Genomic DNA, 26,573 nt, shown 5'->3' with positions numbered 1-26,573 from the left:
CCATCTGATTATGAAGTCTTTAATAGTTTTGCCTTGTGTTGCATGTTGTCTTATACAATTCAAAAACTTAAAACTACAATATATGAATAAAGAAACTGAAAATGTACCAAACTCAAGAGATTGTAATTCAGTGATTGGGTTTTGTTCATTGTTGAAAGCAAAAGAGTAACCAGTTGTTGCTTACATCCACTTCATTTGAACTCTGGTGCATAGTTGTCTCATTGGCAATCATACCATTACTTTTAATTTTATAATTGAGTGTTGCTTGCTTAGAGTCAAAGTATGAATGCAATATACCCAATGCTGTGTCAAATATTTGGAAAACTAGATCAAAAGTAAAATTATCAAAACTTCAATGCTACGCTGCTGACACCTTGCATTCTTGATTAGCTAAAAGTGGTTTCAATAATATTTTCAAAGCTTTATATCATTATCTCTGTATCAATTGACGTCAGAATTGATCTTTCAAAACATATATATCCACAGGAATTGAAAGCAAAAAGCATTCCAAGAAGTCCAAAATAAAGTAGACTAATTTGAAAATCATCTGTAATCATATAATTGAAGATAAGTAAAACGTAAATCAAATGCTGAATTCTTATTTTATTATATACAAGGTAACCTTCTACATTCTCAGTTTTGAAATAATTTTTTGATAACGATAATAATTATTTAACTGTCATCAAAATACAAAGGAAAGAATGTATGAACCATTTCAGTCTTTCCAAACCACTTTAAATAAAAAAAAGTTGTGGATTGATTATACATAGGTCTTATCAGGTGGGTCCATATTTTTCTTTGAAGGGGTGTTTCCAGCCCGGTTTTCTTGATTTAACCTGATAAAAATTACAAAGAAAGGGTCTAGTCCCTTGAACTCTCTGTCTAAGGGTCTGCTTTGAAAAGTACGAAAATGTATCACTCTTATAGCAAACCAATATAAAAGAGGAAAGCACTGAAACTATAATCTTTAAGCTGATATGGTTGTGATTCAAAACAGGCTAAACTGCATTCAATTTTTTCTGTTATAAGCTCAGATGTACAAACAAACAAATCCCAGCAGTATTCTTGAATACTTTTCATTAGGATTTTAACCTTTTAAATCAGCAGACCTTTCAGATCTATTAGAAGTAAGATATCTCTTAAACATCAAGACCAAAAACCCTCCCACTAGGAAACTACTTTCACCATTTTCTTAGAATTACTTAATATCAACAACTCCCACTGAACCATGGAAAACCCAGCAGCAAATTATTCTTTCTTTTTACATTTTGAAGTGTGCCCTGTCTCATAACTTCTAATTATTAACATGTTGTTAACCTAAACTTCAAAGGTTTCCGTGTTGTTTTATGTTATTCAAAACATTTTCTGCAGAACTCCTTAAGCAATGAGGAATTCCTGTAATGGCATATATATGTCATCCTTAACAAAGAAATATGCATTTCATGGAAAATCTCTGCAGATGCTGTAGCAATGAGATTTAGTGTGGGGTCAAAAGATCAAAGAACAAAAGTACTTTAAGTGTTGGGATAGACATATGGACAAACAAACAAACAAAATGGTTTCTATATACTTGTCACTTCTTACCAAAAATAATATATAAGAGTGACTCAACGAATGATTATATACTATAAAACATATAGAAAGAATATCAATCTTCATTTGTGTCTGTTACTTGAAGTAAAATACCATCAACTTCTAATTTTCAGGTCCAACTGATGATAAAACTTGCAGACCTGTATAATGATTGGTTTTTAAGTAAACATCTCAATTCATTGCAAGCTACAGATCTACTTAGTGTTAGCAGAATCAATCCCATTGATTCCATCATGAAGATTTGTACCGCTAGAAAATTTAGTAGGATTGATATAAAACACGTAAATCAGTAGTAAATTGGACTCCTGATTTTAGACTCAAACAAATCTTTTACAGATAAATGCTTAAGTTGGCGAAGAAAGGATAATAAAATCCAACTAATAAAGAAGAAATCAATGCAATTTCAATCTTGAAATTGGATGCTTCACAAGATTTATACAGGATTCTGAATTTTAAGATCCTGTTATTTGTAACGTATAACTAATTTATTAACTTCACTGAAACAGTTGCCATCATTACATTACATAATACTAATTATTTTACCACAAAAGAGAAGCACATGTATGCATGGAACATCTTTCGTTGAGTCTAAAAATAGTAGTTGTGTAATTAAAGAGTTATTTATGAACTAAACTCAAAGGTGTTGTATTATTAAAACTCTCCTCCCTTTGAACTTCTTTATGCAACTATATACATTTCAATCTCATTTAAGAAATATTCTTTGATCCTTCAGAACCAAATAATTGAATGTTCAATGTCTAATGGCAAATATATCATGTATTCTAAGGGTGCCTTTTAGAAATGTGATAAGGTACTTCTAAAATTAAATGCTTCAATACTGCATCAAGACCCTAGATTTAGTTTATAACTTTCAAACTTGGAAAATCTAAATAAAAGTGAAGGAAATTTACTAAACTTATGTTATTTCATATTTTTTTCTTAAACTTATGTTATTTCATATTTTTTTTCTTAAACTATAGGTAAGGGGAGACCAAAAGTGTTATGTTGAATTAAGATTCAAAGCAAAAATAACCAATAAAATTATGCAATAGGAATGTCATTTCACTAATTTATATACTTAGAGCCTGTTGCAAATTCATTTTTCCTATCTGATTGGTTTGAATGGTAAAGTGTTCATTGGACAACTTCCAGTTTATGAAGCTTAATTGTTTTGATATGTTGTAACTTCTCCAACTTGATGAAAAATACATCATTTTGAACTGATTATCTGATTTATCATATCAGAATAACATTTGCAATGTTGAATCAAACTCAGATAACGTTTAATCATCTTGAACATGAAGTATAGTTTTGCTTAAAAAGCTTTGGTTAGAATTTCTTTAGGGAGAATGAAACTAAGTTATACAATTTAAAGCAAAGTTCACAATCAGCAAGTCCCTATTAGCTAAATAAACAAGTCAAATTACCAGAATTTTTAGATGACCATCTTCAAAACTAAATTAGAGAAACAATACAAGAACAGATGGTTGATCACAATCCAACACTGATGAACACTTTATAATAATAGTGATGTTGAATGCAGAAGAATGCTTCATATTTGATAGAGCTAGGCATCAATTTTTAAGTGTTAACGCTTGGCACTTCAGAAGCCAGTCCTGTCAGTATTCATTTACTGGATATAGAGAAAATTTCTATTGTCATTAATTAACTTCTATCTACTTATCGTAATGACTTCATCTTTTTGTGTCTGAAAGAGAGCTGGCAAATAATAAGGTAGTGGTCAATAGTGACTCAATACTGTCGAGGTCATGTCATTAAATTAAGGACATCATGTCTGAGATATAAGAAGAGAACACTGACTTTGTAATCCTGGATTGAACTAAAATTTTAAATCAGTGCAAAAATGTATCTTTCCAAACAAACTCTGGAAAAGTACATTTTTAATCAAAATCAAACTCCTACAGCATATTGTCTCTGAACATTTGCTTGGCAAATACATCACTCCCACGTTAGTCCTGAGAGAATAAACCAGACAACGCAAGACCTTTCTGTATTTTATAGGACTAAACATTGGAGCATCATAAAACAGATAATCTGACATATGTCTAGCCAGGGAAATAGATTTCCATCTAAAATATAGAGAGCACTTACACAAGAATACCCTGGTTAACCATATATAATATACAGTATGAAGCATCATTATCTTGTTGATGAGCTTTCCTTTTTTGTTTCTTTAAATACTTTCTTCAAAAATTCAATAAGTCTAAAGGATATAACTTGGATGAAATCAATGTACTTTATCTATAAAACATATTCCAAAGGCACTTTAAACTAGCCTGAAAGTATATTTATAAGTAAGTGCCAATTTTAGAGGATAAATTTCAATCAGGAATTCTAATTTCAAACAATTCAGACTCAGAAACCTATGTTTAAAAGCAGACAAACCTAGGATTTATTTCACATGTTATGTACATTGTCTGATTATTGTTTGCTTAACAAACAGTATTATTCAAGATGAAAATAAATTAAGAAACAAATCATTTTGACTTAAATAATTGACCCTATAAGGGAAATTGAAATCCTCAAGTATAAGTGCTTTTCTGTATGAAACCATTAAAGAGAACATTAAGAAGTGATACTTTATTAAAATTGATGTTTTAATTAACACTTCAGATTAACTGGTTTGTTGTTTTCTTGGGTTTTGTTTCAATGAGAGAAAAGAAGCAAGCAGTAAATTTTGCATGTGCCATATTCTTTTCTCTTCATCTTAGATTTGCAATTATTATTCTAATGACAACTAATTTTGTGTCAGCCTCCAGGAAGTTGACAGTGTCCAGTCATTCTGTTGTAATTGGCATAAAGGAATATAATTCACATTGGAGATCAGTGACTCAGTCTAAGATGAGTTGACAAAGAGAAAGTCAGTTGGAAACAAAGACTAAAAATGCAGATTTTTTTTTACATAGATTTTAGCATTTGAGTTTGTAAAAACTATTGTATGTGCACACATAAATACATTATAAATACTTAACTCAGGTGACCACATACCAGTAGTTAGGATAAGAGTCCCTCTAGAAGATCAAATTTAAAAAAAAAGAGAGATATTTGATAAATTTTACTGAGATCTCAAACAGACTATACAAGGACAGCAAACTTTCCAAAGTACCAAACCCTGCAGAATAAAACCCTTTAAGGGACAGTTGCATGGAAATGATCCCTACTGTATCACCTTTCATTGGGAAAACATTTTGCATGCAGTTTTGAAGAAGTAAACAACTAGAAAATCAAACATGTAGATGAAGATGAACAAACAAAACAGGCAGCTTTATTGAAGAACAAAAACATTGAAATATAATCATATTTTCTAGTTAAATGTTTGAAGAATTACATTCAGTAAATACATAATCAACAGAATAAAATACAAAGCCTGATACCTGGTTACCTTTGCTACCTCATAAAACACGCGTTAATGATTAAAATTTCATAATTTCCTCAAATATTGATCACATGCCATTCTGTATAATAAAAGCTTTACAATTTTAAACGAAATCCTTGTTTTATTGATCCATCTATATCATAATACCATTATAAAAGTGTGTGATTTTTCTGTAATGAGCTTTCTGACAATAATTTTATTCGTATCTGCCTGCAGGAAGAGATCTATTGGAAATAAAGTGTTAAAAGTTTTAATACCTTGGGATTTTTATCACAAAATCGTTACATCTGGGATTTGCACGTTTTAAGTTAGATCAATGTCTTTTTTCTTTCTTTGTTAGGAATCCCGGAACTTCCTACTGTTTCTGTAAGCTTCTAACTTATAGTTCTTACAAATTAAATCCTTTGCATGCTATTAGGGGTTTAGAGTGAAAGCAAAGTCTACATTTTGTGTGGCTTTTATCTTCACTTTTAGTTTAACACTCCAACAATTTCTAAGTAAAGTTTTCCACACCTCATCTGAAAGCAAGGTGATCACCTGTTGATACATTTTGCAATACATAACAGTTAATTCATTAAAAGACCTCTGAAGACAACCTGTATACAAAAACCTCAAAGAATTATCACGAAATCAAAAGGACAGAGTGCTGAAGTGCAATGTGTTTCCTTCCACACCAAAACTTTCAGTTGCTGACTTTTGACTTAAAGGTCCCAAGAGTTGCGATCTCCCCAAAAGCAACATGAAAAAGTCAGGACTATGTTTTAAAAGCCATAAAAACTAAGCTTTTGTACCAGAGATATAAAATTTGAGTTCTTGAATCTAAGCTTTTGCATCTAACATATAAAATTGAGCTGTTGCATGACTAGTGTCGATGTCATTACAATAAATCTTACTAGGCTCTTTTATCAACCCAAAGAAAAAAGTTATAAATACATAAAATTCTTCCTAATGAGGGGATGTCTTAAAAAACAACAAACAGAAATCACTAATGAAGCCATATTTATATGTAACTAACAAATAACAGCAAGATAACATGCCACTCTTAAATTCCCTCCATTAGTGTAAAAAAATACTGTCATTTTAATCAACTCATTCAACTATTAATGGGATAATTCTCAGAAAAACTTGAATTCTCAAGTGTGTTCCATTTGTATCTGAGCAATAAACGAAAGAATCAACTTGTTTCAGAAGTGCAATTATAGGAGTACAACAGCTTTTTTCACATCTTTTTTAATGTTGGCAAATGAGTTGTTAGAAGGGTTTTTACAGATTTTGATGTATTTTCACTGTCAAGAGTACAGCTCTTTTGTCATTTTTATGTTCAAAATTTTGTAAGAGATCTGTAATTAAAAAAATACTGATGAATCATTCACAAATTGCCATATTAATTTTTGAAGGAAAAAATATTTTATGTGAAACAGACATTTTGATATGCTTGTTAATTATTACTGCAAGCAAGCTTATGCAAACTCTGCAGTGAAGCATTCTGGTTAATAATACAACAAGTTGCTTTAAATGTAAGTTTTTATTTAAGATTCCCCTATAATGAGTCCTAACCAAATACATGTTTTTATTTAAGGTTGTGTGCTGTAATGGGTCCTAATACCCAAATTCTCTGACACCTAACCTTTAATTATTTATTGCCAATTTACAAGGGAATGATCAGGGACCAGTACAATAAACCAGGAACATTTATTATTGCCTTGGAGTGATAGCATTAAGTCAGGAATTCCAAATACCAGTAAAAGATCCATTACTTATGCAAACTTATAATCGACATTTAATGAAATGGGGTAGATATACCTGATAGGACCATATAACTATAATAGAGTTATTATGTAATTTAGAAATGACTTTGTATGCTTCAATTAATCCCAGGCATGTCCTTATCTAGATGACTTATTCAATCAACTGAACCCGAGGGTTATGTAGACCAGATCAAACAAGTCATTGTTTATTATTTATAAGTAAACATTTCCCTATACATCTGAAGGACCTAATGATTTATTTCATCTCTCAGATGTATGTTATTCTACAAATGAAATAAGTAATAACATTATATAGTTTCATCATTAGTACTCCCAAAACTAATTTATACTACTTAAGGATGATCAAATATTGAACTTCACAAGGGCAAATCCTGGGTTATTAGAAGTGGAAAGCCAAAACAAAAACATTGCCAAATCATGCAAACAGGCTGAAAATTTGTACTTTGTACATTTTTCCAATTTTAACCATCTAGTTTCCTTATTTAGGTATTTTTTTCTCAGTCACTCTTCTTTGAAAGTCCTTCGAATAAGCCACTAGATACTATATATGATTAATTTTCATTATAGAAAATAAAAATTTTGAATTAAATACATAAAACCCATTTCTTATGTTTATTAATATCTTTCATACGACCTTCAAATTCTATACACAACAGCCTACACGTTCAATAAACAATGCATACATGACATATGTCACCACAGACTGTTTTTTATATCGGAAATATCTAAATATAAGCTTCTTGTTGTGTGTAACATCTGAGACAATTTATGTTCAATATACTCTGTTTTTGTGACGGGAAATTAAATCATAAAAATGAAAATATTCAAATACATGTACAGAAGCACGTAGAAGGAACATTCTTATGCAAATATTATTTCTTCAGTACGTCACAATAAAAATTGATTTAGAAAAATGAGAATTGTCTTTGACATAAGAGGGTATGAGTTTTTTGAGGTCATAAAAGCCATCACTTCTGTAGGTTCTTTTACTGTTTGTTCATTATATAACTAGCAGACAGGAGTCTAAAACAAAGATCTAAAGGAGTCCTATTTCAAAAAGAAGTCTGTCACATGTCTGGCTCCCCTAAGTTTATTTCTCTAATTTGTTTATAGTGTTTGAACTTCAAAGACAACTTAACTAAGACTCAATACCAGTTGAAAGACACCAACCAAAACTCCATCAGTAAAGAATTCTAGAATTCAGGCTGACTGCTTAGGCTCTTGCTTAATCTGTGGAATTAACATAAAAGCTATTTTTAGATTTGGTAAAAACTTACTCTAGTACTGCCATATTGAATTCATTCTGTAGGTTTCCTAAGTATTCTCCTATCATCTGTTTACTAAGTCCTTTCCGTGAGATGAGGAATTTTGCTACGGCATGGGGGTTTTCTTCTACAAATCCACACTCACATAAAAATTCTATTCCTTTATCTGGTTTCCTGGAGAAGAATACAATTTCATATAAAAAGGTAATTGCAACAAGAACTATATTTCAAAATTGTGCCATCCTACTGTAAAGGGGTTTATTTTCAAAGTTTAAATTTTGTTTTTTCTTCAAGAATAAGGCTTCAGTTTTTCTCAAAAGAAATTGATTTACATTTTATTTTGTTGTGGCATTGATTATATTGTATAGGTTTTGTAAATTTTGTTCATTGTAGAAGGCTGTATGGTGACCTGTAGTTGCTAACTTCCAAACTCATTTAGACTTTGATGGTTAGTTGATGATATACCAGATCTCCATTTTAATATACTTCATCAAATAGCAAGTGCATATTAGCCCCTTTGGCTAGTTAAGAATTTATGTATATAATTGCAATCAAATCTATTTACTCCATCTTAAAGTTAAAACATGATGCCATTTTTTCACAAATCACATGACTTGATGATTTTGAATGACCTACATAGTTACCAGAAGAAAGACATGGCCGTAACTTGTACTTTTGACTGTAATCAAAGTTAACAACAGGAAAGGAATGATTACGTAAAGGAAGGGATGTGGTGTGAGAATAAGAATGCTTCACAAGTGATTTCTGATGACTAATAAGGAACTATATTTGATATTACATGTCATTATTATAAACTAAAACGTAATATAAATATATATATAAACAAAAGTCCCTAATTGAAAATGTTCATTCAAATTACAACCACACTTGGAGCTGTAATTAAAACTAAATAGATATTTCCTTATGTGGTATAATGACGTAATGAGGCAATAAACCTATGGATATACCGCGGTAGACATTACCAAGAAGGGTGGCAGTGCTTGTATGAGATCATGGGTCTTTTCACTTAAAATTGCTCTCTGATTATAAAATTCTCTTACCGTACTCAAATATCAAGCTATCTCATCTATTACGATGATTATAATACTTTTATAAGATATGTATTGAAACAAAATAGAAAATACCAAGCTAAGAACTAGCACATTCTTCAAAACTTACTTGTTAAATAAGTTCATTCCGATTCTGTAGGTACGTTTTCTGACTTTGTCTGCAGATTTAGGAACAGAATGATGGTGATCAGGCGTTACACTAAGTCGTGATCGTCTCTGATAATGTAGACTACTTTCACTATTTAAACTAACATTTTCACCGTTAACGTTTTCTGAACTTGGGGAACTAGAACAGTTACCATCAAATGAACCTTCACTTGTCTCTGAAATATTGCTCATACGTTTTTCTACTGGTTTAACTTGTATACTACCATTCATAGCACTTTTTCGTTTCCAAACAGGTGAAGCCTCAGGAGCTCTTATCGGGACTTGAGGAGGTTTCTTTGAAAACACCTCTGCTATTTGTTTATTCCGTAATTTAACTTCCTGATTCATATAAAATCTTAAAGTCTGATCTGCCATTTGTTTTTGTTCTGGTGTTCGTATATTTTCTAATGAAGAACTATCGGTTTCTCCTTTGATTTGTAAATCCCCTTGACTCCCACATGATCCTGAGTCCGAGTAATTAGTCCTAAAGTTTTCATAAGAAGCACTTTTGTTACTTTCTAAAGTGTCTGTACTTGCATTTGAAAATAATGATGATGCCGAAGGTTTATGAGTATATGTGTGATTCGTAATTTCATTTTGACTATCACTGTTAATACTGTCACTATTAAAGCTGTCAACTAAAATTTCAGTCTCTCGACTATCTAACAGAGTTTCAAAATTAAGACTAGGTAAATCAACTGCATTTTCGGCTGGTCCACGTTGTGATGAATCGGTAGCACTACTTTGGTTCATTTCAGGATAAGAATTCCGATTATTATTTGCCTCATCAACAGTTTTGTTAAAATTTTGATTTTCAGGAATGTCGCTTAAATCCACCTCTTTACAACGTTCTAGTTTTTTCCTTTCAAATTTTGAAAGTTTTGTCCGTAATGAAGAATCGATTTTCATATTTTGATCTAAAGACATCTGAGGTCGAAGTCTAGATTCTCCACCCTTATTTTGATAACTGTCACTATTATTGTGTCCTTCTATGTTATTTTGCACTAATAGGGCACCCATTGTATGAACATTATCTGAAATTCTATCAGTCCAAACTGTATTACTGCGACCTAATTCAGATAATCGTTTCGATAATCTCCTTTCTCCAGCAGAATGTCGTAATTTTTCAAAGTTTCTGTTCATGCAGTGCTGTCTAAATGCTTGTTGAATAGTTTTAGCAGCACGGCGAGATCTGAGTGAACCTCCATATTTTCTCTCTAGCATTTCCAATTGTTTTTCTTTTAAATCTTCTGACAGTTCATAGGAAACGGAATGAGAACGGGAACGTTTCACATCCTCTTCATTGCTTCTGAATGAGCGCTGTCTCTGAGCTCGGTTACCATGTGTACTAGTTTGATGAACAAGTTTACTACTTCTCGGAGACTCCAATGGTGATCCCCCGACTGATCGTGACCTTGATTTATTTCTCAGTAAATCGTCTCCTGTTTTAGCTCCAGACACACTGCAAAATAGAAATAAAACATATGAGAATAATCCAACACAATAATTGATTTCTCGATTAAATAACACAAATCTGAATAGAAACCTTCACATACCTGGATTGAATCAATAATCATATCAATAAATGTAAGAATCAATTCATTAATTACATTCGGAGCAGATATTAATAACTTAATATCAAAAAGCGTACACCTTGCTGGAAACAGCTTTTTTGCGTCAAAACAAATGCTACAATAGAATCGTATTCAACTGGCAGATGGTTTGAACAACAAGACAGTGGATAATAGAACTCTTGTTCAATCACACAGAAAATAAATTTACCAAAGGAGAAGTTTAATTAGCCATGTCCTCCAACTGTGAACAGACAAGCACAAAATAACAAAAATCTTGGTAATTTTAATTAACAAACTTCTGTAAGACATATACAGCCGTGTCAAACTCATAACAACAATTCTTTCCAGATGTTTTAATTTTCCAATAACTGTTTTCCTATGATGACACTCATGCTGTTTTCAAAACATATGTTTTCGTAAGACATCAAAACATAATGAAGTTTCTTAATACCAGATAACATGATTCATTATATGTTTTTGCATCAAACTTTTCTTCTTGCAGATGAAAATTCAAAACAAAACTACATTAATTGGCAATTTACACACTTTTTTCAGAGACAAACTGAGTCATGATCTTGAAGATCGCAAGGTAGTCAGTTTGTCTAAAAAATAAACTCCAGAAATCCTTCAATAAAAGATAATTAATTAACATCAAATTACCCATGTATAACTTTCACCAGGCATAAATTGATTTCAAGCTGTTTTTCATTTCAAGGAAATTTATATAAGAATAGACACTTTAAAGTTCATGGGTCAAATTGACAAAATAGCAAATGACTTCATCATGCTCTTATCTTCAATAGAAGGAAGGAAACATCTAGGGAGAAACAATGAACCTCATTAAAATTTGACCTTGAAGAAAAGTCAATTGCATGTTGGGAACTGATAAACATTTAGTTCCTGTTTATAAAGTATATGAGAGACTTAAGATTTATGGAGGTGAAAAGATAACATGTGAAGTGTTGAAATACTCAGATAAATCTAGACACAAAGTTTATCCTCCAACATTTTCTGAAGCTTTACTTCTGTTCAAATGACAGTCTAATGTCTGTATCAGCACATTAAACTCAAATGTTAAGTTTAGTCTATATCAGCATTTTCAACTCAAAAGTGCAAAAAAGATGCAGTAAGTCTACAACATAACCATTGATTGACCTTTGAAGCCAGGTGTCTTGAGGTAAAATAATCAAAAAAGTTGGGCAAAGAAAATCAAGAAAACATTCTGTAAAATGGTCAAATATAAAGTGCTATACATAGAAAGCTTTCAATAAAACAGATTTTTGTACACCACCAAATTCCATTCCTTTTTCCAAACCAAGGTGAAGCCTCTGACATGTCTGGGGCTCAAACAAGGACTTCCTAATGTTTCTTAGAAAACACTTCAATATTTTTTTCTATTCTATAATTTTACTTGCTGATTCATAACAGATCAAACTTGGCAAATACAAAACCAAACATACATTTTCTGATAAAATAAACCCCATATGAAACCTCTTTAATTTCAACCTCTATAAAATAAATAAGTTGCATCATCTTTAACCAAATATTATTGTTGAGCACAGGAATAATTACAGGTGAAGAGATTGAAATCTACTTTTAAGAAATTATTTATCATTATCACCTGGCTTTTTCATTATCTTGTCTTCAAGGTTCCATTTTCCTATCAGCATGTGCTAAAACTTTAAAAGCTTGCTACATCTTATGTAATTGCCTGAACAAATTATCATGTAATTAAAGCAGTTTCCTCTCAGGCAAATGACTTATGTCTTCAAGTATCGGAGCAAATTATATGATTCTGCATCAGCGCCAGAAGTGAGAAAAATGTCATTTTCAAAGCATTGTAAGATGTAGCCAAAAAAAATCTTTTTCTTGTTTAAATTATATCAAATTTATGTTAAGACATGTTTTCTTTATTTGTAAATCAATTAAATGCTTGCCTTTTCTCAATTCTTTTTATAGAAACAGACAAGTGAATTATATCTGACACATTACAGACAAAGCTATCAACATGTTGCTCCAGCTAACAAAGCTCTTAAGAACCAGCACCCATCCATATTATTGTCTTTATATCTTAACATCTGCAAACTTTCCCAACTTTTATCACAAGACTTGTTTATTTTTATGCAACAGATGTGTATTCCCAAAAATCTTCAATCTTTAAATGAAAGGGGGGTCAAAAGATTACATTGTATACATGCAAGCAGATCAATGCTGGGTCTAAAATTTCATGCATTGCATTTTCAGCAGTAATTTGTAAACCTGTAAGGATATTCAAGACACTTCACTACCCAATATATCTAAAACAGCCTTTTGTAATACCCCAACTTAATTATGTAAATGAATTTTTGAAAGAAATTACTTACTTTAAAAGAAAAGTTGAAATTCATACTAAGTTATCCTTTAAAAATCCATACAAATATAACACAGCCTAGACCGATTTTATTGTTGTTATTTAACTCACATTGGTAAACAGACTAATTTTCTACTCTCATTTTATGGTGTTTACCTGTCTGAAGAGATTGCTATCATATCTACACCTGATATCTACCGGTAAACGGAAAAAAAGTCACAGGAAAAAAAGTCACGGGAAAAAAAGTCACAAAATCACTAGGAAAAAAAGTCACAGGAAAAAAAGTCACAAGAAAAAAAGTCACAGGAAAAAAAGTCACAATATCTTTTAGTAAAATTATTTCTCAGAAGTATGTTGGAATGCACATGAAAAGGTAACTATGTACATGTATGCAATAAATGATTCAACTGGAGTTTTTGAATGCATAGAAAAAAGCCATAATATACTTGTATCAGATTACTTACTCTTAGTGGTAAAGTTTAATCTTTAAAAACCATAAAGGAAGTATATATAAACTAATAAAAGCGTAATATAATATGTTCTTTTTTTCAAAATTGACTTTTTATCAAACAGGGAAAGCTGATTGTTTCCTTTCATTTAATATTGAGCTTAGTTGTATTTCATTGGTATGACTTCCAACGAAGACAGGAAGTGGCAGGTCTACAAAAGGGGGAAGGTGTCACAAGAAGCCACACATCAATATCAACAGTCCCTGTTAGTATTAATGGGAATGAGTTGTTTGTTTAACACTGAATTGAAGGAATTATACTTTATCTTCAAAAATCAAAATAACTTGTGATCAAGTCAAATACTGAACTTCTAACTTGAATTCACATTGAAGGAAATTGTTGCTGTTTAACTCACATCTCTTTCATTTCATAAGAGATATAAAACAAAAATAATTACAACAAATCCTTGAAAACATGCATGTATCAATAGTACACCAGAATGTACACGTTTCATTTTAATGTTTTGCGATTTATATCTAAATTTCCAAAGCTAGTCGTATAAAATGAATTAAAAAATGTCCATTTCCATACAAAATATTTATTGGGAATGTTTTCCAATATATTCATATATATGTGCGACCATATGACCATTTCCATAAAAAAAAATATATTTGGAAAGTTTCTCCTATTAATACATGTATGTGCAGACCATATGACTATTTCATACAAAAAAAATATATTGTGACTTTTTTTCCTGTGACTTTTTTACCTGTGACCTTTTTTCTTGTGACTTTTTTTCCATGACTTTTTTTCCGTGACTTTTTTTCCTGTGACTTTTTTTCCTACATTCTATCTACCTGGGGTATAAACTGCCCTATTATCAACATTCTTATAATTACTGATAAAATAATAATGAGCTTATTCATATCTATAATTTATAATCTAAAGGGACTGTAAATAACTCTCTATAAAAGGCAGATTATTGTCAACATTTAACTGCAAGGTAAATTTACCATTAATAATTGTGCAATTATGCAAGGTATTCAAATGCTTTGCTTGGTAAAACAAAAATATGAAAGAAAATGACAATTCAGCATAAATGTATTATTTATAAAAAAAATATTTATATGAATCATAAAAATGTCTCAGTAATTGCAAAAAATATATAAAACTGTATGTAAAAACTAAAGATTTGATAAACATTCTCATTAATCATTGTCATTTCACATCTGACCACAAAAATAAATAATAATAGTTCCAAAAAAATAAATTTCTGATAAATATCCAATTTATCATTTTTTTCCCCAATCAAATATCTATAATGAATACTATGAACAGCTGAGTGAACAGATAAATTTTAGATTTTTTTTAAGCACTTTTTTTGACAAATCCAAAAGGACTTGTAAAGCATTCTCATTTCCATTGTACAGAAACTAGTTTAAGCTAAATTCTTACCCAAATTTAACGTATAATGTCCATACAAATTCCCCCTAATTTAAGTCTGTCCATTGAGTTGACCAACTTTAAAATACTAGAATCTATAAGTTATATTTCATCATTTTCATAAAACTATATCCAACCTTGCATCATTCTAATCCACTACACCTTTACATAATGTCAAACAAAATGAAACTGAAGCCAAACGTGACCATCAGAACATGTGTCACTTAATTCTACAGCATCTTGTGTCACAGAATCCTTTGTAATCACTGAAGATTAATCAATAATCTCTTTCTGTTATTATTAATCAAACTTTATCCTTCATCCCCTTTTTAGTTCACTTGTAGGACTTCAATTTGGTGTCTTTGAAAACAAAAACATAAAAATATTGTTCCTTGTATATTAAAACTGTTATATGCAAGGCACGAGATCAGAAGCATGGTTCCCTGTCACGCTTGACAAAACATCCTCATTCTACAACAAAGACCTGACAGTCAGGCGCCACAATTACTGTTAAAATTAACATAAATAATTGATTTCAATTTATTCAGTTAAACTGCAATTTATTCATGTAAACAATGGACCATCATATTTTAACTAGACTTTCATAGCGAGACTAGAGCTAACAAGAACAACTGCAGCTGCAACATACAATGTATATCAAGACCTATTAGCACTCCTGATCCCATTCAAATGTGAGGACTTAAAAAATAAATATGAAGCATATACTTCAGTTAAAATATAATGGTATAAATTTGAATTTTAATGGTGCAAGACTCTTTTCACTTACTTGTTTAAAATTAATTCCCCATATAAATCTCTACAAAACCTTGGATGGCAATATTCCAAAGTTTCTTAACCATCTGATACTCGGTAACATGTTTGTGAACCGAAGGACCGTGAATCTTCAACAACAAACCTATGTACACCTGGTGACCCAATATTAATTAGGAATAGGTGAAAGACAAATAAACACATTAATACTCTGTAAATAAAGTCAGAAGGGATTAAATATCCCATAAATTATATCACCAAAATCACTGTTATCCCACCTTAATAAGTGAGCAATACTTGAGATTCAAGCCTTTAAAAAAATCTGATACCTGCACACAAAGTGAGATTCAAGCCTTTAAAAAAATCTGATACCTGCACACAAAGTGTGTCTTTTCCCCCAAAAGTACAACAATTCACTCCTCATTTTTCATTTTTATTTTAGGAATTAATTATTATTATTTAAAGTTTAAGCTATATCAGGTATTCAGTAACACACATGAAAATTTGCTGTCCAGGCCTGTAACTGAACCTGTTTGTAGTCTGGACAATGGGGAACCTCACTGGTCATTCACTGACTTCAAACTTTGCTTACAAAACTCCCCATGTTTTTTTTACAAGTGAATGCACTATCAACATGTTCTTAAGTTGAAGGCCATTGCTGAATAGCTTCTCAATGGCAATCATTAACACCTCTTGTATTTTGCTATCTGAATCCAAGGCCAGTCCAAACATACACACATAAGAATTTTTTTCTCCTGCTAAAAACAAACGCTCTCTGTAATCCACATCATATTCCCCCATGTCTGAAGTATCACTAAAGAACAGGTATACCACTGGGCTACCATAATATGTAAGTTTTTTATAGAGGTAAACATTCACAGGTGTGAAATTGTAAATAGTTCTTCTTAATGTGCTTGACAAGGTTAAAGTCTTTGCACCTGTAGTTCAAACATAAAATCTTACCTACTTCAACCTACCACAAAGAACCTTTTAAATATACATTTAATATAAAGTCGGTAATTATAGTCATAATTTTGAATTATTTCTATCAAATGTTCATATTTCTTATTCAAATCACCCTTCCCCTCTTGAGAATAAAATTTTGACAGTTCAAAAAGGCCTATAATTATAATTTTGAATTTCTATTGTGTTTTTCACAAGAATTAATAAAACACCCACACCCAAAAAACAGGATGGAATATGGACACAATTAGTTTTTCACAAAATGAGCTAAACATCTTATATGACTTACAAAAGAAAAGAAAAAATCATGAAGAAAAATGTTATAGAATCTATGTTCTATGGTTTTATCATTTAATTTCAGGTGGCATATGCAATTATCAAACATTTAACATAAATGAACTGAAACAACCACAAAAACCAAGGAAATACTAAATAACATGTAGTATCAGCCAGAAAACATGAATTCTGAGACATATAGGTCTGATTGAACTATAAAGTGGAGACAGAAAGCTTGTTACCTTTATTATATCACAAATATCATAGTGGAATATGATAGATATTACCACCAATAACATTTGTCATGGAAAATAATCATTATTGTAATTAAAACACTCAGCAACAGCTGAACATTGCAGTAATGTTTTATCCAAAAAAAATAAAATATAGGAAATATTATATCTGACAACTGCTGTAGATGATATTAATTACTTGTAACTTATCATCAATCATTTAATGTGTCGAAATCAAACATGTTGTTTTCAAGGTTAAAGTAAAGGAAAGAGTAGTCTCCCCTTTGCAGATTCTCTATTTCCAGAAATATTTATTTTTGTACATTATTTCATTTCATAAAGGTGGCACAAGCCTTTAAAACGTTACATATTTGGACAGACAAATGACCTATCTAAAAATAGACTCTTTGGAAGTGAGGTGGAAGTGGAGATTTAAATGAATACAACCATCATGACCATATATTTTACAAAATTAAATATATTCTTTTGAGTAAAACTTTTCCTGCAGTAATATATTGTACAGAAATTTTTGCTATGTCCAATAAAAAATATTTCATTTCAATAATATGATTTTACAAATTACAGAATTTTACAGATAAACAGCTAGTAAGTGTCCTGCCTCCTTTGTTTTCTATCCCAGAGACTGATGCCAAAGACAAATGGCTTCCTGATGCAGAATTGATCTGTATGCTTTATGTATTGTTATAAGAGATATAATGAATGAACTGAAATCAATCAAACCACCATATTGTGGTAGAAATGATGATAAATTCATCATAATTATCAATGGAATTTATATTAGTTTCCATGGCAACTATATTCAATATTAAATCTCCAAAGGTGCTAATACTATTATGGAACATCTGCTAATAAATTCTAAATAAAATGATGGGTGCTAATAAATTGATTTCAAAATATAATTAACTACTCCTTAATTTATTTCCTGCCATGCAACAAGAGGCTGAATGAGTCAAGTAGAAAGGAAAAACAAATGATGGCTCACATCTTAACTGCTATTGCTCATTGTCAAAGGCTAAAACATGACTTATAGTTGCTTACATGTGCACATCTTTAGACTCTGAAGGATGATTCCCTAAATGGCAATCATATCACATCTTAAAAAATAATAATAAAGGACTTGTTCTTAAAATGTCTATCTTTCACCAACTGAGTTATCAAACATTTGAATCATGACAAAAGAATTCTTTTTTAACTGACTTTCTCACTTCAATTTAACTTCAATCCATTTAAGCAGACAAAACACGAAAAAACATTGATCGATATCTACTTTTTCCTTCCTTGTAAGCAGTTGCACCCATGATAAAGAATCGTTTGTTTCCATCTCTTAGTAACTTTTTTTCAGCATTTAAAACATATCTATACAAATACATAACTAACATACCTGAATAAGATATCTCAACATGAAATCCAACATTTCTCTAAATAAATTCTCAACAATTAACCTTGCAATTATGAACAATAGTTTATTTTATCAAATCCAAACTCTCTGTATCAATTTTGTGCAAACTCAGCTTAATTATATCCCTTGAATCGACACTTCAACTGACAAAAACTTTTTTTTAAATCCTCCTTAACCTAGATTTTTATTTTTTAAAGTATTTGAAAAGTATTTTTGTTTGTGGTCCCCTGATCAACCTATTGCATGTTTCATGTCTTAATCAAGTCAAAATATATATGTTCATATGTCACACAGGTGTAAATGACACTTGACAAGATTTTTTATTTATGTTGTGGATTTTATATAATCTTCACCAATCCATGTAAGTGTATCCACGTCCAGCGACCTGAGATTATGTCCCATTACATTTAAACAATATTTAAAACTATCGAGTTCATTTTTTGTTAAATCCAGCTTACGTTTTTTTTCTGTCCAACTTGACCTTATAACATTGACGATTTAACTGTCATTCAAAGTCACACGATCAGTGGCAAATATGTCACTCATCAGAGTATCTTATATGACAAATCAAAAATGTTAAATATTTTATTCAACTTTAATGAGGCCGAAAATGTCTTCCCAAATCTTGAACCACATCATCTCAGTTTTATCAATCTTGTCATAAAGTGTCAAAATATATAGACCTCCCAATAACTTTATCAGGGACAATAATCTTCTTGACCGGTCACCCGTTGACAGTTTAGTATTATCGGTCAGATACAAATTTGTAGCTGCATTGTGCACCAATACACAAATGCAGAACATTGTCAGCTAGATCTATAAAATAATACATTTTTATCCCAAAGGATCTTTTATGGACTATTATGTATAGAAAAAATGTTTTCGTTTTAAATCAACACACTTTTGTACAATCCATTTACTTATATTAAGACCACCATGAAAAAAAATAATCCTTAACTTTATCACCATGAAAATCAAACTTTTTTAATCCTCAACTTTATCCTTTATCATATGTAACATCTAGCATGTATTTAGCTTACCTGATGAAGTTAACTATCTCATTGTATAACTCCATTTAATCTGTATCATTAAAATCCCCCTATTATTATCTGGAAATGTCAAAGATGTCAAAAACTTTTTCAACTCATATGACAACAAAATAACTCGGTCCTGTCTCAGCAATACATAGACTTCAAACCTTAAGTTCCTTGTTGTTCATGACAATGCACGCAGAGGGTAATTAACGGAAACATCTGATCAGTCACCTGAATGAGAATGACATCTTTTAACCTTTAAAGGTTTCAAAACATGTTTTCCTCATCACCGTTTTCACAAGCGTACATCACCAAAATAATTATACATGAGCAGTCACATCTACTTTACGTGTACATGTATATCTTATCAGTATAAAGTACTTAAGTTAAGGTTTTTTTTAATGTAAAGGTTCAACCATAAGTGTGCATTTTAACACTGTAAAAATTAAATCAACATATTTGGGAGAATTTACCAAAAATTAACTAAAATGGTGCAGGGGAAATCTTAACTCAAACTACACTATTTTCAACCCCAAAAACAGGGTATCTTACCTTATATTATTTCAATGTGTCAAATCCCAAATAAAATAATTAATCAATGACATATTTATTCCCATGTATGTAAAATAATATCAGGTGGTATGGTCTGACAAAATGTTTCACTGTTTCTATTTGTCCAATTAAATCCAATCTACTTTAAATTCCAAGTTTAACCATAGAATTCTTCACCCATATAATACCAGTAAATCAGATTTGAAGCAAACTGCATTAAGTCAATTATCCGACTACAATGAGAGCCAAGAGGATTAGATTTGTCCCTATCCCCCAATGGTAAATATACTTAGGATTAGATTTGTCCTGTATTCCTGTGGTAAATTAATCGTACAGTCTACTGTCTGTGATGCCAGCACCCTACTGTTGTTTACAAGTGTCTAGTCAAGTGTTAGAGTCAAGTCACACCAACCTTTTAAGGTTATTTATCTAAAACTACAGTCAGATATGATCCTTGATGAATGAACACAAAAGAAAATAGAAGATATATCCTTCAAAATTTTGCCTGTTTTTAGTAAATTTAAAAGATCCTGGCTTCACTGCAAAAAGACCAAACTGTATTTGACTGTATTTATCCTCGGTCTTGTAACATATGCAAACAAGAATTTGTTTTTTTTCCTTACGAAATCCAGATTGAGATTATAAGGGTGTTCTAGTAAATTTTCTCAGCACATAACCAGAAACAATAAGATCATAAACAAATACACAGCAAAACAAGATCTATCAAACTCTTAGGCTTGTTGAGAACTAATATTTCTCCAAGTTCACTCCTGCCCAGTATAAGTTACTGTTCCATACCTAACACATGTAAATATTGGCTCCACTGAGACAACATGTACCACCCCCTGCCAAACCTAAAACACAATATACCCTAATCTATTTAATAGTTAAATGTTAGATTATAGCTAATTGGTGGTTGTAAAATGGACTGGTACCAGTTTTCTTCATGACTCCAGGGTGTGATTGATGGATCAAAAGACCAGAAAACATGCCAAATATACCTGGGGACATGCTTCTTTTGATTGATTTTGCAGATTAACGTGTTTACAAAACAGGTCAATATTTAAAATATAAATCACCTGGCTGTGATTTTGTACCTTTACCAGCCATAAAACTGCCAGTATTCATACCAAAATAAGTCTAGCAAAAAAAAATGTCACCAAGAAGTCTGAATAACAGATGTCCAACCTACTGAATAATTTTTATTTTAACTGTAAAGAGCTCAACTCATATATAAATGAAAAGGCAAAAAGGTTGCAATTTTTTTTCCAGTATTTGGAGATTGCTACATAATTCTTCCAGATATGATATATCATGTTCATCCCCCCTCCTTTTCCCTACTGAGATTGGGGGTTAAATACTTTGTATTACACATTTGTTTCCCCGTTTTATGACAATAGCTGCTATTTTGCATTTTGATCCTGCCTTTATTATTAACCAAGAGTAACCTCCTATTATTTGCACAAGGTCATAATAAATTATTCCTTGCATGAAATGTTCTGGTTCTAGATTCTTGACAGTTGAAGTATGAATTATTTCCTAGATTTATTAGAAATATACGAAAGTCACCTTCAAAGTCAATGACAGGTAATAATATACTTCCTATATTATAATTGTAAATATGTTTTGATATGTTTTTTTTAAGACAAATCCATCAAATTCCAAATGTAAATACATCATAAAACAAATAAATATATCTATAATGCAAAAGGGCAAGCAGTAAGAAAAGGCAAATGATGTTCAGGCTAACCTCATTCATACTTAGGTAACAAGTCACAAGATAGTCATGCAGCACATACACGATTTTCAAAACTGTCGATCATGAAACATTTACATGGTTTTAACCTCTACATAACTGTGTTTGGGACAAATACGTTAAAATAGCATCAACATCGTTCAAAATCCTGCAGAAATCACAAATTGACAATTGATAAAATAAATCGGTCTTAAAAGAACCCCTTTCAATTATAAGTGCTGAGAATTTTAAGAAAATTGAAAGGAGTTTTGTGTGTTACAGGCTTGTTGTTTCTAAGTCAACAAGCCAGTGAGCAATCCAACAACTTAAAAAATAATTTTGTAAATACGGAAGAAAGCTGTTTAGCTCACTCAGGTTTCATAACTGTATAAAAACCTCTATATTTGTCCTGTTTATAAAGTTTCGAGTTCACACAGGGTTCAATGAGTCTGGATGCACTTAATAATCATACAATTAGAATCTGCAATGTCTTTCTGTTATTGTCTGAATTGTGATATATGTACCTCTATAACTTTAAAAGCAGAACCTACATGCCAAAATAGGTTTTCCATACCAGATTAAAATTTACAATGAAAAACAAATGTTTAAGACTTACAAAATTCTATTCCATTCAAGTGCATATATTTCTCAGTGTAAAATGAAAACATAATAAATAATCAACCGTCGCAATAATACGTATGATTGACAAATCATGTTGTACCTAACATGGAAATCACCTTAAATACACACCCCCAATGTACACTAATTATGAAAAATGTCACGTAATGTTATTCGAAGAATAGAAAAAAGCGTAATAGACTTAAGATCTAGCTGGAAGCATTTTCTAAGAATTAACAACATGTCACATACCTTTTGGTGGCACATCTCTGTCTAAGTAAACGAGTAGGGTCCATTGTATGACGCTAATACTTAACACAAGATGAATCTTCATTAATTTTACTTCATGTTTGGATTGCCGCATGTGACTCACTTCCCTCATTTACGACAAAATTCAAGTATACAAGGACACAATGTTAACTGTTACAACTCGATAAGTATATATGTATTCAATTGGCTAAATCTATGTGAAATTCTCCATTGAATTTTCGTTTCCTAACACAATTATCAATCACAATTTAGCTGATGAGATTTTACCTTCAAATGTCTAACGTTTCGTAACAGACAATTAAGAAAAACCAACAGCAACGCAAACAAACATGCATTGGCAAATAGAACAAAGATTGATAACAGTCTAAATGTTTGTCTTCCTATCCATGTATTTATGCAAATTTTCAATTAAAACAATCAATTCCTTCAACAGGCACTCTGTCCCATGTTTTTACTATACAGACATTCAAACAGTACAGAAGCTCTATACAAATCTATCATCACTATTATTTTTCTCCAATAATCAATACGGATACCAACCATGTAAAATCCGTTTTTTTCACAAACAGAATTCCTCAGGAGAAACAGCAAGCCAATCGCTGTACTTTCTGACTTCTACTATTCAGTTAAACTAAGTGGTTTTGATTGTACATTGGTATAGAACACTAGAATAACGTACGACGTATCAAACAGTGTGATCGGTCCTTTTTTCCAGCAGTAATTTTACAAAATGCCTTACATAACGAAATCAATACACCATGCCAATGTAATTAATGATAACACTCTATCTATCAATTATTTTCTAAATACTTAACGGACATTAAATAAAAGTAATACAATTACAGACTTTGTTCGCTTATTCCATAATCATGAATTTATTCATTCTCTGTTGATTACCACAGAGATAATATTAAATCTTGTAATGAACGATTTTATAATGTACATTCTGTGCGTAATAAAATTAAAGCAGTGAAAAGCTGTATCAAGTGATATCAAAGGAGTCCAACGGATATTTTGCCAAAACTTGATGAATAATTAATAGAGCTGTACTTTTTTTTCATCTACGATAAATAAAATAAAATTTCATCAGATTTGCCCTTAAAACATATACGAGCGCTATTTTACACTAAGTTACTATCTTTTATTCATTAAAGCATCATCTCTCATCATCAACAATGTCTCCATTGCCAATTTTTTTATGAGATCATAACAGTCTCATAACTCTTCATTCAAGTTGTCTATTATGCCATCATCTTTTTTTTACAAACAGTACTCATCTACTGTTATGCCAACATTAACATTAACTTCACGATCAGAAGAGCTCTCATTACAGATACAAGAAAGTGATGTACCTACTGCAGTAATTTTGTTTTGCCATACAACAAGACATGTATCAGAGATCAGTACAACTCTTACTACAAGAACAATCTAATGTCAAACACACGAAGACCTAAGCAGTGTAATTTTCTGCTAACTTAATATAGACTTGAGATATGGGATTCCACTGCTGCTGTAAAGTGTTAAATGTATTTTATATAATATGTAATTTATTTCAAGCTACGAGAAGATAATTCATTCAGCAACTAATATTTTCATAGTAATTCATGTAAAAGTGTGTCTGAATACTATTTGCCAATTTTTTTCATTCCAATTTGTATAAATGTTTATTTCATTAACTTTTAGGTATTGAAAATGTATTTTAACAAAAAAGCTATTTAAATATGCATGACTCTAAATTATATAATCATTCTGAAATCAATAAACTGACAATTTCATAAACTGAATATCTCTTTCATATTTCCCTTAAAACAGTTTTTCAGTGACCTCATCCAAATTAGGATAAATATCATCGATTAATAATCTCACAAACTAACAATTATTTATCATAATGGATGCATCATATGGAAGAATTGCAAAAAAAAGAGAAGATCCTTTGATAATTTTCTCTGATCAAGAACTAATACAGGATCGACCTCTCTTGGGATGAAACGGAATAGAACCACCATATGCTCCGTTAATAACAGGACAATCATAGAAAATTATACACAACCTAATATGAAATTATTGTCATAAGGTTAAAGAATGCATTCGTTCAGATTTTTTTTATTATCAATTTCATGCATTTATTTCATATATATTAAATACAATTAGGATGTCTTAAGAGTTATTAAGATGTCCCAATTTTCATAAATAAATAATTTGATGTTACCCACAGCGGGATAATGTAAAATATTAAGATGACAATCTCTACAAATGGTGTTTATTCAAACTTGCTGAATTATATTTCATTACATAATTTTCTTTTTGATCAAATGATTCCCCTGCTCTCCTGTCCATTAAGAAAACAATTCTATAGACAGTCTATAAAATTAAGAGGCAAGTAAAAGAAAATTTCGTAATTTTTGGCTAAAATCTCATATATCTAACACCTTATTTCTATAATCAGCAATTTTTTTTTATAATAAATTGTTTCTCAGCTGCTGTATCTGTTGAATCTCAAAACTAAATTAAATTTTCTTTTTCCATTATTAAACAATCAACGTTTCTTAAGAAGCATCATCACAGACACCAAAGGAACAAGAAGAAATGCTTACCATTAATGAAGTGAATTAAAGCTCCCATGGCCTTGCCTCAGTACCTACAGAACGACTATATAGATCTCACAAGATATCCACCTGGAGCATGTATATATAGATATACAATCAGTACATATAATTGCAGGATCACTGCATTTCTCATCCAATTGTTAACAATCTCAGTTTTCTTTTCTGAAGGTCATGATTGAGCAGAAGTTTAGAAAAACAGTAGATTGATGGAAAAATTCAGTTCCTTTTCATTGAAAATTCTGTTATATGTCAAAAAGTACAAAGTTTTAATGAAGAAATGTTATTGCTGTTCTTCTTCATGCATTTTTTTTTTCTAAATTCTTTTTCAAATTTTTTTTTTTTTTACAAAATTTGGCTCAAATTAATTTTAAGCAAATTTGAAAAAAACTTCAACATACAATACCAAACTTTCTTCTCTTATAATTTAGAAAAATAAACACTTTAATAATCCCTCACTGATATCTCCGCCAATTTAAGTTTACCAGAAATACAAACCTACTTCTCCATTTCCAGTATTCCAACAGTCTATACGGACTACAAGTATTACATTCCTCCTAGTGGAAACCAAAATGTGTAGATTGCATGTAGAATTCAAATTAATTTTGGTAAGTTCACGGTTCAAATGAGACAGGTGAAAAAGCAATACATTATGTTAATTTTAGGTAATTGTGGTTAAAACTCCTATAATTTAAATAATTATCTTGTCAATGCCATCAAACCAACAAATATTATCTCCCCTTATAAAAAGAAATCAGCAGACGATGGCATTATATTCATAGCTTTTCAAGACTTTCTGAACAGTCAACTTATGTTATAGAAGTTAAGTTTTTCATGCATTATATAAACAGCCCTTTAAAAAAATTAACGGTATGAAAAGTTTGATGGCTATCTTGAAACCAAGAATATGCAATGACTGAATAATTGTTTTGTTTCAGAAAGGAAGAGATTTCCTGTAGGCATACCACACCCAATGAACCAACCACAGCCTATATTGATTCCATGTTCTAAAGCATTGTCACCAAGACACTTTACTGGTCA

General features: G+C 30.9%; 1 protein-coding gene across 19 annotated transcripts in view; it reads right to left on the bottom strand.

The window, feature by feature from the left end:
- Window positions 1-26,573, bottom strand: part of LOC143076340 (IQ motif and SEC7 domain-containing protein 1-like) — a 97,560-nt gene that overhangs the window by 19,577 nt on the left and 51,410 nt on the right. For 12 of the 19 annotated variants that reach the window (XM_076252084.1, XM_076252093.1, XM_076252137.1 and 9 more), the window contains 2 exons: window positions 9,204-10,703; window positions 8,037-8,198 (listed from right to left, as the gene is read on the bottom strand). In XM_076252084.1, coding sequence (XP_076108199.1) covers window positions 8,037-8,198; window positions 9,204-10,703 — 1,662 coding nt within the window. Of the gene's footprint in view, window positions 1-8,036; window positions 8,199-9,203; window positions 10,704-11,475; window positions 11,548-13,178; window positions 13,314-19,760; window positions 19,922-20,306; window positions 20,707-22,657; window positions 22,706-22,911; window positions 23,098-25,523; window positions 25,603-26,573 lie in introns of those variants that run through there. The other 7 variants (XM_076252169.1, XM_076252098.1, XM_076252209.1 and 4 more) reach the window with 7 other exon arrangements.

This window comes from Mytilus galloprovincialis, chromosome 1 (genome assembly GCF_965363235.1).
Source record: "Mytilus galloprovincialis chromosome 1, xbMytGall1.hap1.1, whole genome shotgun sequence".
Taxonomy (NCBI): domain Eukaryota; kingdom Metazoa; phylum Mollusca; class Bivalvia; order Mytilida; family Mytilidae; genus Mytilus; species Mytilus galloprovincialis.
Note: the sequence above shows the minus strand (reverse complement) of the source record. Positions and strands in the feature narration are given on the sequence as shown.